The sequence below is a fragment of the Nipponia nippon genome, unplaced genomic scaffold, assembly GCF_047370975.1.
Source record: "Nipponia nippon isolate SJK-2023a ecotype South Korea unplaced genomic scaffold, ASM4737097v1 scaffold_4, whole genome shotgun sequence".
NCBI lineage: Eukaryota > Metazoa > Chordata > Aves > Pelecaniformes > Threskiornithidae > Nipponia > Nipponia nippon.
Window position 1 is genome coordinate 1,351,743 of NW_028262358.1, and position 24,798 is coordinate 1,376,540.

A 24,798-nucleotide genomic window follows, 5' to 3' on the forward strand; every position below is an offset into this window, starting at 1 on the left:
CTGCACCCCCTTCACCAGCCCAGCACCCCCTTCCTCAGCCCCTGCACCCCTCCCTTATCCCCTGCACCCCCGCAGCAGAGGCGAGAGTCGGCCGGGTGCTGTACAGGGTCCCTGCTCCATCTGCTGGGCACGGCAGGGTGACCGGTTGCTGTACAGCCACCCCTGCTATAGAAAGAGCAGACATCACCCCAAACGGAGAAGGGGCAGCTGGAAAGGGCCAAGCCAGCGCAGGGGGGCTCCATCCCTCCCGGGACCCCCTTACAGGCTCCTGTTTCGCCATCGCTGCAACAGGACCGATGGTTTTCTTGGCGCTCGGCCGGGACAGACGGAAACCTGCTGTCTGGGAGAAAGGGGATTTTGAAGCACCCGCTGTTCCTGTTTGGGCTCCGCTTGCAGTTTTCGATGGAGATGCCTCACAGCATGAAACCCCTCAGCGGGCTGTGTAGCAGGGCCTGCCCATCACAAAAGCCACAACAATAAGTGAAAAAGGGGGAAAAAAAGCCCACGCAAGGCTGGCTGCACCCTCGCCGTTGGGTGCCGGTGCAGCCAGGACAGCGGGAAGCCGAGCCCAGGCGGGGCGGCAGAGGGGAGCTCGCTGGTGCCCACCGTGTGCCCCCACACCTCGGCACCGTCCCCCTGGCCACGCTCTGGTACCCTGGGGGGGTCAGGGGCTGCCCCTTACCTGTGAGCTGTGGGGAGCTCAAATACCAAAGCTTCCCAGTGCAGAAAAACTAGTTACAGCTTTTAATTACAAACCCATGGCTTCAGCCCAGGAAAGAGCCCCCGGGAAGAGCCAGGCTCAGCCATGGAAATCATGCGGGAAGAAAGGAAACAGACGACTTTATTAAAATATACCCTCTCTGTCCTTTTCTGAGCCTATTTACACCCCGCTCTGCGCAGGCTCCCCCTTTCACAGCAGCACTCCAGAGTCCTCCACGGCGTGCGGCAGCCCCGGCGCGAGTGAGCCGCCGGCGGGCAAGGTGCTGGCCTGGGTCCATGCCGAGCCCTTGCCGGCCGCCTCCTCGGGCAGCAGCGGGACGTAGGCCTCCTCCACGGGGCCGCCGAGCTGCTCCTCCAGGACGTACCTCGTCCCCCATCGTTCATTGTGGTGGACATCCACAGCCACCAGCGCCGGCTCCGCTCCGGGGGAGCAGGGCTCGGCAACGTCCCCGGAGTCCAAATCAGAGTCCGCTTGGGGGAAGCCCGAATCCTGAGTGGAGTCAGGGCTCTCCTCGGGCAGGCTGGTGTTGATGTAGATGACGTCTCCGGCTCCCCTGACGGTGGGCAGGTTTTCCAGCAGCTTCTCCAGATGGACCTTTAGCTCTGAGAACGTCGGGCGGGCGGCGGGGTCGGCTCTCCAGCACGCAGACATTATTTCATACCTGGAAATGGGGAGAGGAGCGTGGTTACCAGGGCAGATGCTGCCACGTGCTGGGCTACAGGAGGTACGGAGGCTCATTCCCTGCTTCTCTCCAAACGGGGCAAGCCCTGAGCTGCTTTGAATGAAGACGAAGCCAAACCAACTCCCTCTGCTTAGGCTGTTTGCCCAACGGCAGGGATTTATCAGCCCAAGCTGCTGTTAGAAGTCTCTTCCAGCACCTAGCGCTCCCCGAGGGTCGGGCAGAGGCAGCCAGCTGCAGCCCTGGGATCGGTCCCCCGGGAACATCCCAGTTCTGCTCCCGGGACTCCGGGTCCTTCTCCCGTCCTTCCCGCAGGTGCGGGTTCCCAGGCTGAGTGTCAGGGCACGCTGGGAACTCCCGGTGCCTCCCTGCAAGCACCTCGCTGCCGGGCACACGCCGGCTCCTCGGCCCTCTGGCAGGCTGGATCCGATCAAAGGTTCCTTTGCCGCTTCCTTCAGGGCCAGGCGTGGGAGAGGGGCCGTGTAGGAACCGTTGGGTGACTCCAAGCAGCTTCGCTAGCTTTAACCATTTTTGTATTTGCAGCTCTTGGCCATGGGGGGGTTAAACATTTTCAGCTGTAACAGCACTGGAGAAAAACTCAGGAAGAAAACTCGGGAGAAAAACCCTTGCTGAGCTGCTCAGAAATGCAAAGTTTTGAGGTTTCCACGTTTTCCCTTTCCAGATTCACAGATTTTAGGCACTGAAGGGCCCTGAGTAACTAGAGGGAGTTTTGTGGGGCAGAGAAGAGCATCAGCAGCCAAGACCTTCAGGCTAAACCGTACTATCTTAAAAAAAAAAATAAATAAAAGACTAAAAAGCCTGATTCCTCCACCACAAACTGCAGAGGGCACTGCTCCTGTCCCCGCAGGGCCAGCGAGGTGACCTCGGCACTTGCCACCCTCCCCAGGCCGCCGGCTGCCAACAGCCGGGCTCCTGGGCCCTCCGTGCCAGCCCTGCCGACGCAGCGCTTCCTCCTGGGACAGTGGCTGGGATTTCCGAGGGCCCGTTTGCCTGGAGTTCAGAAGATGCTTTTACCTCCCTGGGTAACATGCTCCTCTGGGATTTGGCTTTTATCAGGCACGTCAAAACTCGGGAGATTATGCAAATATTAAAGGGTTTGAAGTTTTCATTTATGTGACACTTTCATTCAAAATTTGACCCACCCCATTATTCTGGCCAGCTTTCCTCTGAGAGCTAACCTGCATGTGCGTTCTTGTAAGCTCCCTGCCTGTCAGCCCCACAAGGCAGAAAACGTTAAATCCTTGCCTTTTTTTTTTTTTTTTTTAAATCTAGTCTTTAATAAGTGCTGTTTCTGGGGGCTGTGGGAGAAATGGAGGGGGTGAGGCGGAAGGTACGGACCCTCTCCGGTACGGACCCATCTTACTGCACTTGGAGAGGCAGGTTTGCAGCAGGTGGGCAGCACGGGCACGCTGGAACGGCCTTTGATTGCGCTGTGATGCACAGCTTTGCAGGCTTTGGGCCAAATTTAGTGCTAAGCCACAAATCCACAGCGCAAGTAGTTGTTGTGTCCTTAAAGAAAGGACATCAGTGACTGAGCGCCACAAAGCACAAAGAGCAGCACCCTACAGAAACCGCCTCGGCTAAGGGCAAGCGGTGCGCAGGTTATCCGCTGGCAGACAGGGAGCAACGGGGCCGCGCTACAGCCCAGGAGCGGGGTTACGATACTCACAGCTCATCCAAGCAGTCCTCGGGCTTCTTCAGGCGCTGCCCATGGAAGAGGTACTCGTAGATCTCATGGTTCTGCACTCCTGGGTAGGGCGTCATCCCGCGGGTCGCTATCTCCCACATGGTAACGCCAAATGCCCACTGCGAGGACAAAGGGAAAGCACGCTGAAAGGACATTTCCAGGGGGAATGAATGAGTCTTTTCATGGGGAAAGGTCACTGCCCAGCGTCCACTGGGCCCTCGCACAATGCTAAAGTTGTCGCTCCAGTCCTGCCCTCCCCAAAATTGGAAATAATAAGCAACGCCACAGAGGAGGCGAGCGGCCCACTCAACAAACCTATGCCAGGATGCTGGGCAGGCAGCAAAAGGTCAGCGCGTCCCGTTACTGACGGCCTCCCGCTCCTCTGGCTCTGCAGTTCCAGGATACGAGAACAGCCGTAACCAAGCGCGGCAAGGGTGGACGACTCAACCCGGGGAGCGGTCCCCTGCTCTCCCCTCCTGCTGCCCGGCTGCCCAGCCACGTGGACCTACCACATCGCTCTTGGTGGTGTAGATGCGGTCAGCCAGGGACTCGATGGCAATCCACTTCACCGGCATTTTTGCTATTCGGCCCTGACGGTAGTAATCGCCGCTGTAAATCTTCTTCGACAAACCGAAGTCTGCCACGCACACCGTCATGTCGTCCCGTAACCTGTCAGGCGGAAACAGGGATGACAAGATAGAAAAGTTGGACGTGCCAAATTCTGAAGCAGAAACCGGAGGCTGAGCTCCTTTCCCTGGAGACTGAGGGAGGTTTCATTGAAGGAAGCCAAGTTGTGCTGTAAAACCACAGGGCTTCCACTGGTGTTCATCTATCCAGGACGAAGCAGAGGAAAACAAACTCACATGCAGTTTCGAGCCGCCAAATCCCTGTGGAGAAATTGCCGACTGCTCAGGTACTCCATCCCCAGGGCGATATCGACCATGAACTTCACCAGCGTCTGCAGGGGCACAAACTGGGAAGGGAAGGTGTGGGTTAGACAGCGCAAGCCCTTTGGGAAGCACGTTTGGTTTGACCTGAAAGGCTTCCCTGTCCAGGGCTGCTGGCTGACATCCTAGTCGTCTCACTGGCCCTGGAGAGCACCAGGAGCCCAAAGCAGCAGCTGCTGCGGCCTCTCTCATCCCCGTTGGGCTGACGCCCCCAGATTGTAAGATTTATCGATTCACAAGCCTGCAGGAGCTGCAGATGCAGGGACAGTTGTTTCAGAAACAACCCCAAGCACTGGCTGCCAGGCTGTGCCGCCGGCCAGAAGAGCCCATCCCGGCAAGCCACATCTCACTGTGGTCTGCTGTAGCAGTGGGTACCCCTCCCATGCCGCCTCCTCCTTCCACGTCTCTGGAGCGCAGCCTGCAGCTAGACATTGCTTCCTTGCGGCCTTTCCCACTGGCTGCCTTCGGATCGCATATTTTTGGCTAGAAAGCAGCTCTGCAGAAAAGGCCGCTGGTGTAGAGCGAGCCGACCGCGGTTCGGCAGCGCGCCTTGTGCCAAAGGCCAACCTTGTAGCAGGCTGCAAGAGAGCAGCCAGCAGGTCAAAAGAAACTATTTTTCCCCTTAATTTGGCACCGGTGAGGCCACATCTGGGTGCTGCGTCCCATTTCAGGCTCCTCAGTAGGAGAAAGACATGTTGGAGCAAGCCCAGAGGAGACCACTAAGATGAGGCTGGAGGAGATGGTGTACAAGGAGAAGCTGAAATAACTGGGCTTATTCAGCCTGGAGAAGGGAAGGCGAGAATCCCACAGGCTTTTGTGGAGCTGGATCCCACCGCTGCCACCTGACAAAGGCAGGAAGCAGGACTACAACCGAGTCCTCTTGTTGTTCTTGGAAAAAACAAAGGCAGGTTTGTCCCCAAAAGAGGCACGGTCCCACCTTACTCCTGGCAAACACAGGGCCCTCTGCTCCCCGCGCTCGTTACCTGGGGAGCCATCTCCAGCCGCGAGCGAAGCAGAAAGCTGTGCAGGTCGCCGTATTTCATGAACGGGAGAATCACCATGGGCTTGGGGACCTGCTGGGAGCTCAGCTCGATGCACACGCCTGGAAAACACAGACAGGTTGCAGAGCCCCGTGGGCAAAGGCACCACGCTCCCCCGCAGACACCTGCGCGGGACCCGAGCGCTCCTCAGCCTGCCTCCCCAGCCCAAATCCCAGCCGGAGGGCGGGCAGTGACAGCCCATACCTAGGAGCCTGATGACATTGGGATGGTCAAAGTCCTTCATGCACGCTGCTTCGCTGAGGAACTCTTCTATCTCCCTTTGGGAAAAGTTGTCCACTGGGAAGGAGAGAAAAAGGAGGAGGTTTAAAACCCCAAAGCTTTAACACCCCAAATCACTGCTGCCATCTCCCTTCACAGCACAGCTCCTGCGCGGGTCAGGGGGAAAGGACCACCGGGATGTCTCTGCTATCCTTGGCTGGCTGATATGAGTGCCCCTTCCCGACTGGCAGCAGGAGCCGCGGCAGAGCAGCCAGCATCCCTACAAAACGGTGCCAGGATGCAGAGAGAGCACCGCCGCAGATGGGTACAGCAGCGCTGGCACCCGCTCGGACAAACAACATCAGGTTCTGCGAGGCCGGGGTGATGACTTACGCTTCATGGTCTTCACAGCCACCTTCTGCGGGGTGCCTTCGGGCTGGCTGAGATGCCCCTCCATCACTGACCCAAACTCCCCTGCACCATGGGAAAGAAGCAAGCGCTTTATCCGCAGCCCGAAGCACCACCTTTCAGGACACCACTATGTCCTCGAAGACGTGAAATGCTCTAAGACGGACACCACGTCCCCAAAAGTCTACGGGGGGGAAGGCTTGTGTGTCACCAGTGGCAGAAGGAAGAGATGAACGCAGGGGTCCTGGCACTTGGTCATCTTGACCCACCATCTCCCCCACATCCCCTGGGCCTGGAGCTGGGGGACGATGCAGGCAACAGCGGCAGCCCCTGCCCCGTACGTCCATCCCCAGCTCTCCAGCCCCAGCACTCACCCTCTCCCAGGACCTTCCCCAGGCTGAGGGCGTTTCTGTCCACGACAACGTCCTGCAGCTTCTGCTGGAGCTCGCTGCTGACGCCCAGGCTGCCCACTGCAGGAGAGGGGAAGAGACGCTCAGGTCACCTCCAACCTGCAGACATCTCTCTGCTGCCATATCCCCGTCAAGCTCCTTGCGGAGGGATAAAAATATATATATATATACTTACGTGTAAGTTCAATGGCTCTCCGGCAGTAGGACTTCTTGGCCGTGTAGTTCACTGCCAGCTCCAAGTCGTTCCTGCTGAAAGCGTTCCTGGCGGGACAGAAAGAGACCCTGCTGGGCCACGTGCGGCTGCTTCTCCTCCGGTGAAGGAACCGCCGCTGCAGGGGCAGGCGACCACAGCGCTACCGGGGCTATTGGTAGTAAAGGAGGAAACAGGCACATTCGTGCTCATCTTTTTCATTTCCTTCTTACTGGATCAATGCCATTGCTTACAACGTCTGAGCAAAACAGCCGCTTGATAAACAAGGCTGATCTGTCAAGGAGTGAGTCACAAAGGTTTTTTCGGGGAGGAAATGGGATACTCATTTCCTACTCAGAGAGCGGTCTGTACCGGTCAGAATATGGTGCCCAGATCTACCACCTGCTAAAGCGATCCCTTCTCCTGCCTGCTGCACAACTCCAGCCTGTGAATGCTCGCCGTTAGCACAAGCAACCCCCAGCCGTTAGCCAAAAAGAAACTAAGGGAAGCTTCACACCATGGCCCCAAAACAGTGGTGATGGGCATGCTGCTGGGAGATGCCGTGCCACCCCTCTGGTACGGGGCCGTGCAAAGGTCCAGCTCCGGGAAACAAAACCACAGCGGATGCTCAAGAGCTCCCAGGGAGCTTGCATCGCAAGGGAAGAGCATCAACGCTACCCCAGTCAGGAAAGGGATCCTTACATACTACCAGTTTCCAAACTGGGATGGGGAGGATGCTATGGAAGATGCGAGTAGGTGGGATTCCTTCACCAGTTCAATAAATTCCCTTACCGAAATGATGCTCTTCCAAAGGAGTTAATTATATCACATTTCCAGTTTGGCAGTGGACACCCAAGTGACAGCATTTATAAGAGCTGCTAGCACCACAATTGTTTAACGAAACCAGTAGCACGGGGCCGTTAAATGCCACTTAGAAAGTCACAAGGGTGAGTGAGTAGCTTTGGCTTACTGTAGCAGAAAACAGCCCTTTGTCCACATCATTAAAACAGCACTTACGCAGCCCAGCGGCAGTCTCTCTGCCCGGTGGGGCTGCTGCCACGCTTACCCATTGGAGCAAGATATATTTGGCGTGTGAGGAGGCAGGAGGGGTTTCTCTAGGCCACAGGACATTATACATCTCTGCTCTCTCACCCCTGCGTCAGAACGCCGAGGCCACCCTCCCATACCCAGTTGCACAAGTTTACTTCCCTTTAAAAATAGGAATAGGGAGTGAAAGGTGAACTGCTGGGCTAAGGAAGGGAGGGGAAGTACCGTCACTGCAGTAAAAATACACTCAGTCCCTTACCACGGGCATAAAAAAATGCCATTTGTGGGGATGACATCAGCACTGGAGGCAAAAGTCTTGTCGCCATGCCCAGCGTGGGCTGCTGGCCCCCCGCCCTGCCTGCCCGTGCCCCACACCCCTGCGACCTGCCCGGCTCGGGGCACCTCTGCACGCTGTTTTCCCTTCGGCTTACCCATATTTTGTTTCCACGCATCTTTTGTGGATGACCACAGACAAGCAGAGGACCAGCCCGACGGCAATCGTCCCGCAGATAAAGCCCAGGGCTACGATAAAGGAGTCCGTGTTCCCGGAGGCTGAGGTCGAAGAGGGGGCTGAGGTTATTAATCCTAAGAAAATACCCCATTAATGGAGCCGGTGAAGGAGTCAGCCTGCAGCACCCAGGGGCTGGGGAAGGATTTCCCAGGGGCTGAAACCAAACCCAGTAAAGCCCAAAGAGTTACATGGGAGAAGAGGGCATGAGGACCGAGGCTGCACATGGAGAGCAAGCCTCTCCTGGCTACCAAAGCGCGCTGAAGATCTCAGATTCTAGGCCGATAGCCTGGCCGACGGGGCAAGCGTCCGAAGGAGGATGGAGGCATGCCAAAAGGCCATGGCCGGGCAAGGAAAGCACGCCCTGCGTGCTTCCCCATCCTCCTCCCCTGCACCCATGCCGTGCGGGCAGGGCCGGGCATCTCCTTACCGCTGCCAGGGATGAAGACCTCCACCGGGCTGCTGAAAGGTCCCACTCCCCCCTTGGTGACGGCAGCCACACGGACGGAGCAGGTGGCGTTGGTGGCCACCACGGGCAGGACGGCCACGCTGGCGTTCTGCCGGGCTTCAGCGGAGACATTCTGCTGGAGAGAGGAAGGGAAGAAAAGCCTGGGCTGGGGGAGACAGCGGCCTGTCCCTACAGCAGGAGGGAAACAGGGAGATTTATTGAGAATTGTCCCCTTGTCAAACTTCCACGTTGCTTTGCTTTCACAAGCCCAGAGGAAACGCAGCACCAAGCTATTTACGGAGGATAATAGCCCTGCCTGCAGGAGCCGGATGGGATCTGGAGAGGGGCTGAGCAGCGTTTCCCATTCAAACCTCGTGCTGCTGTCGCTCTTTGCTTGTCAACAGCAGCGGGACCCGAGCCAGAAAAGAGGCAGGAAAGCAATCTCACAAGGAAGGGGAAAAGGCATTTCATGCACTGGCGGTAACATGGATTTTGAGCTCCAGCCTTCATTGCGGTCGGCTTGCCCAGTGGGGGCTCGCACCCCTCTTTCGTTGCCGGCCAGGGATGCCCGTGGCTCGTGCTGGGCAGCCCCGCCAGCCTCGGCACCCGCAGAGCCTCGGCGCTCGCCGCCGCCGCTCCTTCGCAGGGCGTCTCTGACCGCTTTCAGCCGCGGTGCTCCTGGTTTGATTGTTCAAGTGCCTGGCCACAGAAAGTAGATCTTAGGGCAGATATTTTCTGACTGTGGTTTTGTGTTAAGCTAATAATATTTCCAGTTTTAAGGGCGTGTTTCTTTGCCTGGTAACATGGCAGGAGTCAGCGTGCCCCATGGCACAGACCTTTTTCCTCAGTAAAAACACAAGTGAGTCTTTCCCTGCAAATTCCCTGTCATTTCCTGGTCTTCTTCAGCCGAGAAAGTGCCGCTGCTGCTCTCCGCTGACGTGCAGCTGCAAAACAGCTGCCCACTGGCGTCCAAAACATCTGGCAGGCTGCTGCGGCCGGCACAGCCCGGCTCCGTACCCTGGCTGAATGTCACGCAGCTGAGCAAAAGCAGCAGCTGAGGGGGATCGGTCGGCAAAGAGGAGAAAATCGGAGCTGCTCAGAGGGAGCCGGTTTCTGTTCAGAGTCATGAAAAAGCCACAGAAATGGATGTGAAACACTCCCCAGCCCCAGCAGCGCCTCTGTGCCATCGGGCAGCGGCTGACACCGGCTGCTGCCTCTGCTCCTGCTTTCCTCCGCCTCGCATTCACGGCATCCTACGGCAGAGATGCACACAAGATCCTCTCCCTACCGCCAGCCTAAAAATGCACCGGGATCCTTTCATATCGCAGACGGCTCCGCTGTGTCATCTGAGGACAGAGCCCAACTGCTATCAACCAGACCGTGGAGAGCATGAGCACACTGGCAAAGCGGACAGCCGTTCTGGCAGGACACAACTGCCAGAGTGAAGGGGTTTTTATGAGCGTTGCGGTAGTTGAGGAATTTCTTCACGTCCCAGCTCCAGCAGCCTTGGCTCAAACAAGAACTGCTGGTTTAAAAATAAAACAAAACAACTTTTTTGAAGTTTTCAAAATCGTTTTCGAGCTGGTCGTGGAGAAGAGGAGGCCTGCAGGTGGCCCTGCTGACACAGAAATACAGGACCCCCCCGCCTTGATTGTTAAACCGGTGGTTATTTTGAGGCATTTCATATTCAGCCTGTCCAGGGCCAAAACTCAGAGACTTTCTCTCTGAGAAATCAGAGCTCCAGTCGACAGCGAACACGTTGCTCTTGTGCTTCAGACTCTGCCCATCAGCGGCTCAGGAGACCCTCGGGGGTGCGCGGGAGAAGCGGGCACCGCACCAGCCCACGGTGCTCTGCAGAAAGGTTACGGCACAGGCTCGAGCCGTTCCCCTGCCTCTTAATTCCGCGACAGCCCTTATAAAAAGACGTGCTGGTCCCTGCCCTTGGCTGGCTCTGACAGGCGGTTTTGCCTTCCATAAAACCCGGAGGCTGAGGAAACAAATCAGCAACAAACGCAATTGCTTCTTTCGGTCTGCAAAGAGCCAAGGTCTTGCACAGCGACCTCCCACCTGAGCTCACTCCCCACCAGTGGGGTTTTTTGAGCCTCCTGAAAGACAGTGTTAATAAGAACAGTTATTTCCCAGGAACCCAGGCAGAAATTTCACCCCATAAGTATTTGACTGGGGAAACTGATAAAAAATAACAAGAAAAGATAGTCTCCCAGGGCTTAAAGGGCAAGCCCTGCTTTTTGCTTTCCGCTTGAGAGACGACACATATGTCAGCATTTTTTTTTTCCGTGCTAGTCACAAGACCATAATATTGTTTCCCTGACTTCATTCGGTCTGGATCTATACATACTCTTTTTCAGAGGCGCAAAAGGAGAACAGAAAACGCAGCATCCTACAAAAAATAGGGGGTGAGTCACTTTTTCCACACCGGGTTCAGGCCGTCAGTGCCTCTCTGTGCTTTCAGCCTGGGACAGAGGAAGAGCAAACCCCAGCGCAGAGGCGACAGCTGGATACATCTGCGCAATTATCCAGAGGCTCCCCGACCGTGGGCAGAGCCGGGATGGGATGCTCTTTTGCCCAGTAGCTGAGACGAGCCAGGACTGCCCCAGAGGTCAGGCCAACCTCGCCTTAGCAAATTCCTGAAGGCTACTTCCCAAACCCTGGGAAAGGCAAGCAAGGTTGTGCCAGACGACTTCATATGCTCACGGACAGGCCCCCGGCCCCAAAACGTTCCTTGAGCTATGAAACTCTGTGCCAAGGGTTGGCAGATGAATTAATGCACAGAATAAATCCCATCCGAGTAAGGAAAGACTCAAAACCCAAGGAACACATTCTCCCAAACACCTTGCGATTGACTCCATTGCTGAAAGCGCCAAGAGGTGCTGCCAAGCCTTGACTGCCACTCCGAAGGCCATACCAAAGCCTGTCAACACCGGGAAGAGCATCGCACTCCTATGTTAGAGAACAGGAGCTGTGGTAGCAAACCTCTTGTTTCCTTCAAGCAGAACTGCTTCTTCCCAATATTATTGACTTAGGGCATTACCGCGAGTGACATAAACACGCGCGAGAGAGACCACTTGTATTAAAAAAGCCCAGATGAAAGCACAAGACAGCAGACAAATAAGCTCAGAAAGAATATATGGAAGCACCAAGACCAAACTGGACATCCCTGCTTGATGCCTGCTGGGATTTTTTCTAGGCTTTAGCCATTCTTCCCTGTTTCCCTGGTGACTTACCAACCCCTTGGAGTTCTGCCACCTGTACCAGATGTGATAGCCCTGCAGCTCCCCGTGGATCCTCCCCAGGGGCGGCTTCACCCATCGGATCTCCAGGGAGGAGCTGGATTCATTGAATGATACCGTGACGTTCAGTGGGGGAGTGGTTGGAGCTGCAGGAATCAAAGAGAAAGAAGGTGAGGGGAGCCGGGTGGATGGGTGCAGGGACATGGTAGGCTCATGGAAAATGAGCTGTAGCTCAACCAGAAAGCACACAGTATTTCCTACAGCCTTTAATCTTTCCACCAGGTGACCGCCCGTGGGTAAATTTCCTTTCCCCAACGAACAGAGCCAAGATGTCCCACCCCGTAAGCAGCCATGACCAGCATCTCATCCACAGAGTCCTGCACAGAGCACAGCTGCACGACCAAGGCAGGGAAAGCCTCCTCAGTCTTTGCTATTCATTTCCTACCTCCCTCAGTGGTGCTGGCGGTTATCCAGGGGCTAAACGGCGACCAGCCGACTTCATTCCTGCAGGAAACGCGGATATTATAGTCCGCCATGGGCCCCAGCTGCTGGATGTGATACACGTGGGGAGGCACCGAGGTGTTGAAGAGCAGAAGTGAGACGTTGCTTTGTGGAACAGCTTCCTTAACCTTCATTGAAAAATCAGTTCACAAACAGGGATTAGTCAGCAACAACCTGCAGGGTGAGACGTGCGGCAGGAATTTTACATCTGTAAACAGGATTCGGAGCACTGCCTCCCTCCCTGCCTTCCACCCCAACACTGGCAGGGCCTCGTTCCTGCACGCTGGATCGTCTCTGCCGAGCGGAAAACTGACGGCAGGCCATTCGCGGGGCCCAGGGCGAGGGCCCCAACGCACGCGGAGAAGAAAGAGTTGCGGTGGGGACATGGCAGAGATGCGTGAAATCGCCATCACCGCGGGAAGGAGGAGGGAGGGATGATTTTTCTCGTTCCTGTGGCGTGGAGCAAAAGAAGCACCCAACAACATTACCAGGCAGCGAGTCCCAAACAAACAAAGTCCTTTCTCGTGCAACACATCATTAGACCGCAGGACTTATCGCCATCAGATGTTGCGGGACTAATCACAGACCTCGTCAGACTCCATCATTACATTTAGAAACAGGGATGAATTCAACGTACTAAAAACAAGCCACGCTTTTTACACAAAGAGAAACTGCTCTCTCCCCGAAGGGCTAGCTGTTCAGCACCCGTGTAGCTGCCCACACAGCCCTTGCAGCTCTCCAGAACGTGTCTCATTGCGTGGGAAGCACCACGAGAGTGGGGCCGGGATGGTGGGAGGGAAGAGGGAAGAGCGAGGGATGCCAGCGCAAGCACGGCAGTTAACTCAGAAGGCAACCCACAGGACGTGGTTCAGTGTGAACCACAAGCAGAAAGTCATACACCCCTCTCAAAAGCCTCTGTGCGTGGTTTTGGGGTGGCAGGAGACCTGCCCTGCTGCTTAAGCAACAAGCGTACCCCCCTGGGTAGCCCAGGATGCTCAGGACGGTCTCAGCATCAACACCAGCAGTATTTTCCAGCCGCAATGGAAGAGAATAGCCTTCAGCCTCATAAAGCTGAGAAGGTCCCCAAGCCGTCACTGGATGCTTTGAGGGAGGCGAGCAGCGATCAGATGAACGTGCAAGCAGCGATCAGATGAACGTGCAAGCTGCTCCTGAAAGCGCCCCTGGGGACTGGCTGTTCTCCTGAGTATCGAGCCCAGCTCAGCCATCTCGATCCTCAACTTGTCTTCTGGAGAGAGGCCATCAAATTAATGAATTTTTTTTAAAAAATCAGGCTTTTTGCAAACTTAAACAGTTTGAACTTGGCAGGTGTGACAGCAGCAGCTTCCCTTTTCAGCACCAGTGTGCTCAGAAATGAGTCACTTGGTCGGTGGGCCAGGCTACCCGACCGAGGGGATTATCAAAGGGGACAGGAGCAAAAAGGCTTAGTCACAGCTGTGTTTTTGCCAGAAATCTTGTCTTGTTTTCCAGTTTCAAAGGCTATTTCCTAATGACAGACCGTGAACGTTAAGTCATAGGAAATTCCTTGGCTCTCCACCCCACTTCCCAAGCTCCAGCTGGAAGGCAGCAGTGGATGCAGTGCTAATTTTAGCTCTGGTACCTTTCCTCCCTGAAACTCCTTTCACTTTTACCTGGCTTCAAACACCGCCTCTCCCCATGTGTTATCTCAGCCGGAGTACAGATTAGCCAGCATAAAAAAACATATCCACAAGAGAGCAAGCAGTGGGCTCGAACTGTGAAACCCAGCAACATCAAACAGATAGAGCAGGTGGAAAATACTTGCAGGGCTGTACCCATGGAGACGGCATTCCCGGACTTGTCCAGGAGACAGGCAACACCTCAGCTCCTTCCCAGTACTTGCAAGGAGTGGAAAGTCAAGAGAAACCTCCAGACCCCAGCGGGAAGGCTGCTTGGTTGGGAAGTGTTTGACCAGGAGGTAAAAGTAGGGACAAGCATGTGCCTGCAGGAACTCAAGGCCTGCAAAGTCTCCTGAAGAGCTACTTGGAGCGGTTCTGGGCATCTCTCCGTAGAGAGACATGACAACCCGACTGTCTCGCCTGAGGGGAGAGGTTCTGACGGCTCGCTCCTGCACGCTTCACAGGCGCAAGCCCAGATGGGCTCTTCCAGGCAGGCGACTCACCTCTTCCCATCGCCCCTTCTTTCTGCCCTCCCTCAACCAAAAGCCTGCATCACACTCCCTGCGTCGGCTCCTCTTTGGGACCCCTTCCACCGACCTTCCCCCCTCGCAGTGGGCAGAGCAAAGCCGCTCTTTGTGAGCGGACACCACCAAGCTAGCCTCCAGCAGCTCCTCCCGAGCCTCCTCAGCAGTGCTCCGGCTGCCCCAGGTCCCAGCGCCCGGGGACTCTGCTCGCTGCTCAACTTGGACTCCTCAACATCACCCCACCACAAACTTCCCAGCCACCCGGACCGCAGGGCGCGGGTGGGACAGCGTGCCAGCTTCCCCTTTCAACGCCGCTGGGAAAGTCCAACTCCATTTGCCCAAACCAACGGTCTGGTCGAATCCATGCGGTTCATGCCAGACACCACTGATTTCCACCTGCCTCGGAGCATCCGTGCGAGGGGAGGCTGCAGGCGCAAAGGGTCATTATGGATGCTTACCTGGATGCTGCAGCTGTTCAAGGCAGAGAACGCATCAAAGCCTGGCACCCAGGATATCACGATACCGTGAGCCGTTTGGTTGAGGACATGCACGCTGGCGGGTGCGGATGGTATTCCTGCAGGGAAAAGCCAAGGGCAGTCAGCTGGAGGCCTAAGCACAAACGTGGCACATCTGGCTTCCCCCAGGCAGCTCCCGGGGCTCTGACCGACTGTACATGAACCCCAGGTACTGCCCTGGCTACAGCCGCAGTGGCATCCTCCATCAGTGTACCGCGGATGTTTCAGACCACTGGACAGGGAAGCAGAAAAAAGTCATTTGCAGGACTGTTTTGACCATGTTCTATATTTGTGAGCTCTCTGGGCTGCTTAGAGGCAATGACATATTTTGGGGAACGCTTTCCTCACATCGCTGGAGTGGCTCTGGTCAGGAATGTCAAGAATTTCCACCATTTCCTATGGAAAATTGCGAGTACCGCCCTGGTTGTGAAGGAAGGAAAAGAGTGATACAGCCCTTCCGAAACCTGCTCCGGGGCTGACAGTTCTGCTTTCAAATGTGCTTTTTGGTGCTTCCTCCCACGGCAGCGATACTGCCATGACAGAACCAAACCGGGTGACCATGCTACTACGCGCATCCCGCTTGATTTTAAATATAGGTTTAAAACAAGGAAAAATAAGTATGGGAGTCCTAAAAACATCTCCCTCAGCTCACGTAGAATGGCTGCTGGGAAGGGTGGAGATCAGGATGGCTCCTGCTTGGACACCGGTAGTCAACAGGTAAAGCAAGCATCGTGTTGCCGCTTACCTTTCACGTTGACCTGCCCCGGGTTGGACGCGGTCAGCCCTTTACTGTTGTGAGCCTCGCAGCTGAACAGCGCCGTTTCATTAAGACCTGCAGGGGGAAAAACAAGGACCTGTTCATTGGGCCTGCACAAAATGCCCAATCACACCAATTCTCCACCTGCTGCTCACAGAAAACCCTTGCGGCTTCCTTTCTTGCACTGTTGCTTTATTTTTTTTTTCCAGCAGCACAAAAGACTTTTTGTTTTGCACTCATCGCTTCCCCTCGCGGCGTTTCTGCGCTGGCTGCCCGGGGGTGACCTCCGCCATCCAGCTCACCCACCTTCCACGCCGCGAGCACAAGCGTGCTGTCAGCGCGAGACACGGCACAGCGGGCAGGACGGTACATTTCTACGGCATGCCGTTGCACAACCTCCTGAGTAAGCACTTGTTTTGCATTCAAAAAGGGAAAGGCAGAAAGCAGAAGAGCCCACCACCACGGCTTGAATCAGATGACTTATTGCTTTTCGAAGATTGCTCAAATCTCCCAGCTGATAACGGAGAACGACTGTTTTTGGGGGCCACTGGAAATACCCGAGCGCGGACAGCTGCTTGTTCCCCCTGGGGTGTTGGCATGGCCTGTGTGAGATGACCCCGGGCAGCAACGGCGCTCGGGATTTTCGTCTTCACGGGAAGCGCAGGCCTGTCCCTCCTGGGCACGTTGCTCGCTGCTGCCGCAAGGCGAAGGGCTCGCCACGGTGCACCGGGCATGCCGAGCGTTCGCTCACACCGGCAGCGGTGCCTTCCAGTGCGACCTAGGCTCCTGGGCCAGGAGGGAGACTGTTCAAATGACCCGAGCTAGCATGTGCCAGCTGGATGCAAGAACATCCAAGAGGAATGAGTCACTTCTTCCGGCTTTCACTGCCTTTTACAGCCTGCCTTTGGACGCCAAGACGGGTCAGCTATAGTCTGGTTGCTTATTAGCTAGTTGCCTTCTCCTTATGAGCAAATCAAGAAATCCCTCCTCTCTTTTGCCTCTGCAACAAAACCACGATGGGTTTTATGCTACATGAAGGACTTTTCTCCCTGTGTTCCACCAGGCTGGCATGGAGACACGCTGCAGAAGGTCTTCCAGAGACGCTAAGAGGGGACCACCAGTAAAGAAGCAGCCCATAGGAGCAGCAGTGTACTTGTTGGCATGGCCACAGGCTAGAGGAAAAATCTGCTTCTTGCTTAGGGAAGAGTGGTTTGAGTGTCCCGCCTCTTCCGAGGAAGAAGTTTCTGGCAGCAGCCAGAGGGGGTTGGATGGGGGTTCCTGCCCCCAGATCGCCCCTGGCCGAGTGGTCCCCAAGGCTGCCCAACAAGCGGTATGGATGGTGCTGGGCAGAGCTGTGCTCCCAGCGCTGAGGATGGAGCAGTAACAGGCTGGGACTCATTTTTGCAAACCGGTACCTCTGTGGTTCCTCTTTTGCAAAGCTGGACCCCCGTGTCCCACTGTACACAGCTTGACGGCTGTGTTTTATGCCAAACCTCCTGGGAGATGTATCTGCACGGAGCTTCCCAGCCAAGCGTCAGCAGTGCACAGTGCCACACGAGGACGAAGCAGGCTGCGACGGTCTCGTGACAGCGCACGGGAACACAGCCCCTGCCTAACAGGAGGCACGAGGCCAAGGGGACAGGCTGCAAAACGGCACAGGACGTCTTCCCACCCTGCCCTTCCTGGCAGCCGCACAGAGGTGTCCAGCTGGCCGTGGCACGGATGCCATGTGGCTCACCTGGCACCATCAGGACCGACAGGGAGATGTGGGGCTTCTCATTGACTTGGACATTGTTGCGAAACCAGTAGATCTCCACAGGCTCCGGTGGGCCCACGGCTTGGCACGTGAGGTTGAAGGGAGTGTTCTTGGTGACATTCAGCTTCTCGGGCTGACGAATGAAGTGTGGGAGCCCTGCACGGACACAAGCAGAGAAGCAAGAGATTCAGAGAGCTTGGAAACACAGCCCCATCAACAACCCCAAACTGTACTGCCCGGGGCTGTGCCCAGCCCCAGCAACAAGCCCCTTCCCATCCAGGACTCCTTGTTTCTGGAGGACAGCTCGCAGGTCCCAGATCCCGGTCCCCGGGGCTGTCACTCAGCCCAGGCACAACGCTCCACACCTCCGGCACGTCTGCCCTAGCCCTCCTCCAGCTCACCTTCCAGCTGCACCGAGATGGGATCTGACACCACCTCCGTGCCAGAGATGTTGAGTTTACAGACGTAGGAGCCGTTATCCGAGCGCTGGGCGGCACGGATCCTGCCAAAGAGAACGGAGACCATGTCAGGGCTCTGGCGGGAAGCCTGGCCCCGCACACAGCTCCCGCAGGACACGGCAATACTGCCAGCCTGGGGGTGGGATACAATCAGTCCCAACCACCCCACAGCACACATCAAGCAGAAGGTGGGCTTGCAAAGCCAGGCTTTGGGGGCTAGGGAGCGTCTGACCGTCCTAGTCCCAGTCCCAAGCTCCTGCTAGCCACCTGGCCTCCCATCTCTCCCTGGGAGCCAATGCTCAGAGCATCCCTCCAGGAAGGACGGCACCAGTTACCTGAAGGTGGAGGTCATCACCACCTCCTCCTCATCAGAGATCTCAAAGTGGCTGGTGGCAATGTGGTCCAGCACGTGCAGCTCCCTCCCATCCTTCCACAAGGAAATGCCCGGGGCGTCGGGCCTGAGCAGCAGCTGAGGTACTTTGATGGAGCAATTAAACGTGACATCCTTGTGCTCATTAATCACAATGTGTCGCACCGTGGGGTTAAACTTAATCTGTCCTAGAAAGCTGGCTGAGGGCTCCTCCCGGGACTGCTCTGTGCTCTGGTGAGGCCAGTGACCAATGGTGGCCACGCTTCGCTCGGGGCGGTGGGACTCTGCCAACAGGTACGGCCTTGGATCTTGATTTCGGCCAGCATCATCTGCAAGAAAGGACCTCGGTTTACCACCAGCCAGCAAGTGCCCCCTTCCAAAACCCTGCAAAGCCCCACCGCTTCCATGAATAATTAAAGGCAGTTCATTTCCAGATGCCTGACAAATTCAAAATCTGTAGGAGACCTCTCATAAGAGCCCCAAGGAGGAAAGATGGAGTTGGGGGATGCCCCAAGACCGACTATGTACAAGCAGCACCTCCAAAAAAACCCTTTTTAAAACAAACTGGAGCAGCCCAGGCTAAAGAAAGTGCTCGGCCGCTTCTGTTTCGTCAGGGGAGAGGCAGGAGCTATTTCTGCTGCATCGCACCCTCGGGACTGGAATATAAAAGGATCCCTGGGCAGGAGGAATTTGGGACTTTACTAAACCCCTTTCGGGGGCCTCATCTCAAGCACTTTCAGCTGGGGCGGAGCAAGAGACCCCGGTGGGGACTTCTCTGATTTTAGGCTCTTTGCTGGTGACGCTGCTCCCTTCCCAGGACAGGGTGAGCTGCTCTGAAGGAGGGAGATGCTCTCTGAGTCAACCACAACCGCTTTTGCTAAGCTGAGTGCCTCCACCAAGCTGCTTTTCTCGGGAAACCAGCTGCAGGCAGATGAAGAAATGCCTTCAGTCAGCGTGGAGGAGCTGCCTGCTGTTTAGTGTTGTCCTCCCAGGGTCTCTTCCCAGACGTTTTTCCCAAGGGAAGGCTATTTACCAGGTCTTTCTGAGGGCTTCGTGTCCCCATCTACAAACCACTTAACATACCCAGTCCTGTAACGGTGTTCTCCCCCTCCCTCCCAGCACTTCCCACCCCAGCCACGAACAAGACGAAGAGCAGCTCCATATAAAGCAATTCCCGCCAAACAAAACTGTATATTTTTTAAGAGATAAGATCTAGAGAATATACCACAAGTAGATGCTTTTACTAGAGCGTTTCTGAGCTTCCTGAGGCTTTCCCAGGCATGCAGAAATCCCAAGCGGAGCGGTAAATCTCCCCTGCTGCTTTCAGCAAGCAAAGGCGGCATGCCAGACAGGCATTTCAGCTAAACTAATTTGCCTCTTCCAAAAAAAAAAAAAAAACCAAACCTATTCACAATTTAAAAGATAACACCGCAGGTAGAAAGCACAACCTTTTTATTTAGCCGGAGTTCAGCTGAGCTTGTTTTGAGGCAGGTCTTAGTCCTCAAACATCAAACAACAAGTTTTTAAAGCTACGTCATTACTATTGTGAGTAATGGGGCATGAGCCTAGTGCGCTTTCCTGAGAGCCAAGAAACACAACCTAATTTTGAGGCTGGATATAGCCCTTTGCTAAACTGCTCACTATTTTTAACCCCCGAGAAATGTTACTTCTAGACAGAAATCTGAGAAGGGTTTTTAAGTTCTGCCGGCTCTGGCGGTGCAGAGAAAAGCGCGAGGCTCTCCCTGGCTCTCACACAAAACAATGGGTTTCCCTTTCAGAGAGAAAAAAAAAAAAAAAAAAAAAAAAAAGACCCTAAGCTTTTCCAACCTGCTTCCTAAGCTTTGCCATCCCAACACAAACAAAGGCCATGTGACTGCTGCAAAACGCAGCCGACTGCCATTTACTCGCGGGCCGGGTCACCAGCTCGCAAACAGCCAGGCAGCTCCAACAAGATTTGCCAAACGCAAACAAGCGAGCGACCCCAAATCCCCTTCCCTCCCTTGCTCTTCCCGGAGGATGCCCGGGCTGGAGCCGCTCGCTGCCTGGCACAATCCACCCTCAAACAGCTGGTTTTATACTGCGTTTCGGAGCTTTTCAGCTCTGGCCGGGGAGGACACGGCTGTGTGCCTGCGGTCCCGGCCCTTGGCAAGCGCTCTGCCTGGTCCGGGGTGATTTCTGCTCACCCGCAGCTCACCCTGAGGCTGCCTCAAGTTAAAAGGCAAAGAGCAAAGAGGACCTTAGCCTCATTTTCTATACTGATTAAGTGGAAAGAGGTGTTTGCTGGCCCAGGAATGAAACACTTTCCTCTCTGACTCATGCGACAACAGGAATTTCTCATATCTAATGCTGCCCTTGCGTACCCCTTCCATCCCCAGCTCTTTGGGATGTGGGTATCTTCACAGCATCTTCGAAGGGATTTGCCCTGTGTGGCAGGACACCCCTTACCTGTGTCCAGAGGGATTTGCTTAGGCTGGCTCCACAAGCCCACGCGAGAGCCGAGGAGCTGAAAGCCGGCGTGCCTGCGTGGGTGCCTGCCACACTGGAGCAGCTCCCCTCGCTTACCACAGCTCGGCCTGAGGGAAAAGCTGGCGTGGAAATCAATCCACTTGCAAGCACGCTGCTGCTCTCTGGAAACACCTGGGATCACAGCAAAAATGCCTGAAACAGCGCATCGTTCTGCTGCGGTCCCAGCAAGGACGGTGTCAGAAACCAGCCCGGTCTGCCAAAGAGCTCCCTGCATCCCCAGCCCTGGATTTCCCATTACTGGAAGTAATTCACCTGCTGACAACAGCTTTCTGCTCAGGCGCTTGCCGAGTGCATCTTCGCACCCGGACAGGGCAGGAGGAACGGAGAGCCCCTGCCTGCGGGGGTTCCTCCCTCCCCACCCCGAGGAGCTGGCCGAAGCGAATGTCCCCCAGGGAATGACTTGCAAAGAGGCTCATGGGGTTCGAACACCTTTTTTATAAACCGGTCCAGGATTCCCGGTTAAATCCACAGCGAGTTCCCCTCGCTGCAGATTCCCGCTGTTACAGAGTCAAGGCTTTTCCCTCCACCCTGCCCCAAAAGCAAACCCTCCCGTTGCTGCCTCCCCTGCTAGCCCCCCTCTGCACACCGACTGCGGGACCCCCAGCACCCTGGGCACGGGCTACAAACCCCCAGCAGCTCACGGCCTGCGACCAAACGTCGGGCAGCCCTGACGACGGCGAACTTGAAGTCCAAAACCTACTTTTGCCTCTTTGCGTTTCTTTTTGCAGGTAGCTAAGCACGTGGAGCTGAAAAGCCAGCAGACCGACAGCGCTGCAAAGTGCATCCCTGTGCCACAAACCGCAGCGTTTCCCGGTGATTTTTCCCAGCACCAGTACGCAGCTGGCTAACGGGATAAATCCCAAACCCGCTCATCGGTCACAGCTGTTGGTCCCTGCCTGTCGCGGTGTCCCCAGCAAGCAGAGGCACATCATCACACAGCGGAGTGCTGGGACACGAGCAGAGCTGTGTCCCAGGACAGCAAAACCCGCTCTCCCCGGGGCTGGCGGGGATGTGCTGCTGCTAGAGACCCACACCGAAATCCCTGCTGAGCTCCCCCCGGGCTCTCAGCTTTGCTGAGCTCCCCCCCGGGTTTCAGCTTTGCTGAGCTCCCCCCCGGGCTCTCAGCTTTGCTGAGCTCCCCCCCGGGCTCTCAGCTTTGCTGAGCTCCCCCCCGGGCTCTCAGCTTTGCTGAGCTCCAGCGAGCAGCAGAGGGGTGCGGGGGGCAGCGGGGTGCCCATGCAACACCCCGGCCGCTGGCAGGGTGACACCAAGCACCGACCGCAGATAAAATGCTCCCCGCGGCCGGGACGAACGCCCCTCGCCGGCCCCCCGACGGCCCCAGCCGGGGCTCCCCGCGGACTCACCGGCCCCGCCGCGGGGCGGGCGCAGGGCCGCCAGCAGCGCCCAGAGCAGCGCCCATCGCCCGCCGCCCATCGCCCGCCGCCGTCTCCGCTCCGCTCCCGCTCCCGCTCCCGCTCCCGCTCCGCCGCGCCTCGGCCCCGCCGGCCGCCCCGCCCCGCCCGGCCCCGGCCCCGGCCCGGTCCCGTCCCCGTCCCGCCTCCCGTGGGCGGCCCCGCGCTCCAGGGCTCCGGTCCCGCCCCGCTGGCCGGGCCCGCAGGTGGGAAAGGTGCCCCGGCTGGGCCCCGGTAAGGTGCCGGGTGCGATGGGTGCCGCTGAGGAGAAGAGCCGGTCTGTCGGTGCAACACGGACGGACAATTTCTGCGCGCCCGGGGACGGGACGTACCTCCGGGCATTTATTTTGGGGTGTTCTGAGGACCAGCTCCTCTCCTGCCAGCCTCCCCTTCCTGCAGAGCCCCGCGCCGAGAAGGGGGGACATCGCCGCTGCCTGGGGCACCCAAGAGAGGAGCCCGGGCTGCGGGCGAGGAAGGGCAGGGTGGGCTGAAAGCACCGCTCCTCCCTGGCCCGGACCCGAACAGCGGGACAGGAGCGGGCAGAGGCAAAACGGTGAGGAAAGGAGGAAGACCCATGGGAAAGCCATGTCCAACGCGAGCCGTTTAATGTAAGGAGTGAAGCAGAGCACGTCTCCTGATGGCACGGGACGGAAACAACGGAGTTTCTGGGTACTCAGCACCTGTCCCAAGCGCTGGCCGCGCTTGCAGAGGTTTGAGACCCGGCCGTACCGAGGCCACCGGCGCTTCCTCCGCTGCAGATGGGAAGGGACTGGGATTTGGGGAACCGGCTGCCAGTTTGACTCGACGTGACTCGGTGTATTTCTCTGCTGCAACCATTCCGCTCCCTGCACATAAAATTCTCTGAAACTATGACACAAGTGTAACTTTTTGTCCAGCAACCCACTGTAGTCTTCCCAAAGCCTTGAAGTTAGGAAAAGAGACGTAAATTTTGTCCGATTAGCACTAGGTAAGGATCGGCGCACCGGGGAAACAGAGACGGGGCAAGAGGGCAGCTCTGCGTTGAAGCTGCTCGTTTCTGTTTGTGCGTAATTTACGAGAGCTGGGAAGGGCAGCGCGCTTCTCAGGCTCTTAGAAAGAAAAGAAACATACGAAATCCAGTTGGAAATCTTTTCCAACTGGGAAGAAAAAAAATGCCTTAAGTTCAGTGAAAAAAGAATAAATCACTCCCAGACTTCTTTGACTTGCAAAGCTGCTTATTCACTGCATGTTCTCAGGCCCCGGTGACAGGGATTGAATTATTGAATTTCCCCCTCGCCGCCTCTCGCTCCAGACCAGCTTCGCACATCTTGAAGCGATCAGCAGCTAAGGAAGGGCGCGTGTCGCTGGAGGCCCAGATTAAAGGGGAGAAGAAAAATGTACTGAAAGCTGCCGCAAGAAGCCTGAGCATCTTCAGCCGTGCCTAAGAGCCAGCGCCTTCCGTGCAGCTCCAGCAGCGTTGCTTTTTCTCCAGGTTTTGAGTCCATTCCCCATGCGTCCAACGTCACTCGGGGAGTAGGAGGAGACCGGGGGACAGGCATTTGTCCCTCTGTCTTTCCAGGCTGGCTCTTGATACGAGGCCGTCATTTGCGGTCAGCCTTTGCCGCACGGGTGCACTTTCATCTGGCCACGTTCCCCGTTGCTGCTGGCTTTGCGATTTTTGGGAACAAAGCAGTGGAAAGGCATCTGGACTTTGTGGGCTGCAGAGTGGAAACAGCCCCTCGCATCGGGATAATGTCCTATAATTGCCGCACTAGCACAGGGCGAGGAAGCAGGAGCAATTTCTACGAAAGAGAAGGAAAAAAATAAACAATGAGAACACATGGGCACATAAATAGGATTTAAGCAGCTCTCTAAACCCCCCTAATTTGGGTCATTTCTTTACAGTAGGTTGGTTTCTGCTCAGTGCTGGTGTAAACTGGTCTCCAGCTCGACAGGGTTTGTTGCAGTTCATTTGAGCGCAGCTGGATGTGAGGAAGAGGCTGGCGTGTGGAGGGGGAGGAAGAAACAGGGAGAGAAGAAACCAGAGAAGAAACTCTCAGGCCAGGTTTGTGATAGGAAAGGTCTGGAAGCAGCCGGCAGGAGAGGGTCTGACCGCGGCGGCCGCTCTTGCGTTGGTGACGTGCAGCTCCCACCTTGCCCGGCGTGCTGCCATCTTCGGTCTGCTTCCAGCGGCGCACGGAATACAGGCTCGGGAGCAGCCCCGACGGCCTTCCTCTGAGCAGGTTACGTGTGTCCATCCCTCTGAGCCCAAACTCAACAGTTGCTGGGGTCTGCACGCAAGCGGCTTGTGTTTTTTGGTCCCAGAGTACACGCGCGGCCGGACTCTCCCCAAACAGCATCCCCTGCTCTCGCTGCCGGCGTTCGGCCCTAGAAATGCCTCGCAGCCCTCACAGGGCAGCGGGAGAGGAAAAAAACCCAACTGATGTCAAAGGAAGGCGGACCGAAACAAAGGGAGAACCTTCAGTTGGAAACAACGGCTGCCTGTCTCCTCTGTCTGAGCGCCAGGATCCGACCCTGAACCAGCCACGGCAGCCGTGCTCGCAGCTCTCCGGGCGCTGCGGTATTCTCAGCTTTCTCATAGCAGGATCCCAGCGAGTCCTGTAGGGGCTCCCAGAGGCACCCCGGAGCGTCACGGCGCCAGGCTAGTGTCTGAACTTGGCCCTTTGGGTTTTTTGCAGTTTCACTTCAGAGCATCCGCGCCATTTCTTCACAAGACTACTCGGAGACTTTGCAGGCGACGTAATATTTGTG

The 24,798-nt window shown here is 56.4% G+C and overlaps 1 protein-coding gene across 3 annotated transcripts; it reads right to left on the bottom strand.

Moving 5' to 3' along the window:
* Window positions 1-823: 823 nt before the first annotated feature.
* MERTK (MER proto-oncogene, tyrosine kinase) lies at window positions 824-22,132 on the bottom strand. Of its 3 annotated transcripts, none has more exons than XM_087776561.1 (19): window positions 22,000-22,132; window positions 18,075-18,438; window positions 17,683-17,783; window positions 17,264-17,437; window positions 15,514-15,600; window positions 14,712-14,827; window positions 12,019-12,202; window positions 11,568-11,719; window positions 8,308-8,458; window positions 7,801-7,954; window positions 6,308-6,393; window positions 6,097-6,192; window positions 5,708-5,788; window positions 5,300-5,392; window positions 5,039-5,157; window positions 3,972-4,081; window positions 3,618-3,777; window positions 3,091-3,227; window positions 824-1,382 (listed from the first exon to the last, which is right to left on the bottom strand). In XM_087776561.1, the coding sequence occupies exons 1-19, from the start codon at window positions 22,067-22,069 to the stop codon at window positions 911-913; spliced, it is 2,907 nt and encodes a 968-aa protein (XP_087632687.1). In that variant the 5' UTR covers window positions 22,070-22,132; the 3' UTR covers window positions 824-910. The 3 variants fall into 3 exon arrangements, with proteins under 3 accessions (XP_087632687.1, XP_087632688.1, XP_087632686.1); XM_087776562.1 differs by having other exon boundaries at window positions 7,801-7,921; window positions 8,308-8,461; XM_087776560.1 differs by having other exon boundaries at window positions 8,308-8,461.
* Between the last annotated feature and the right edge of the window lie 2,666 nt (window positions 22,133-24,798).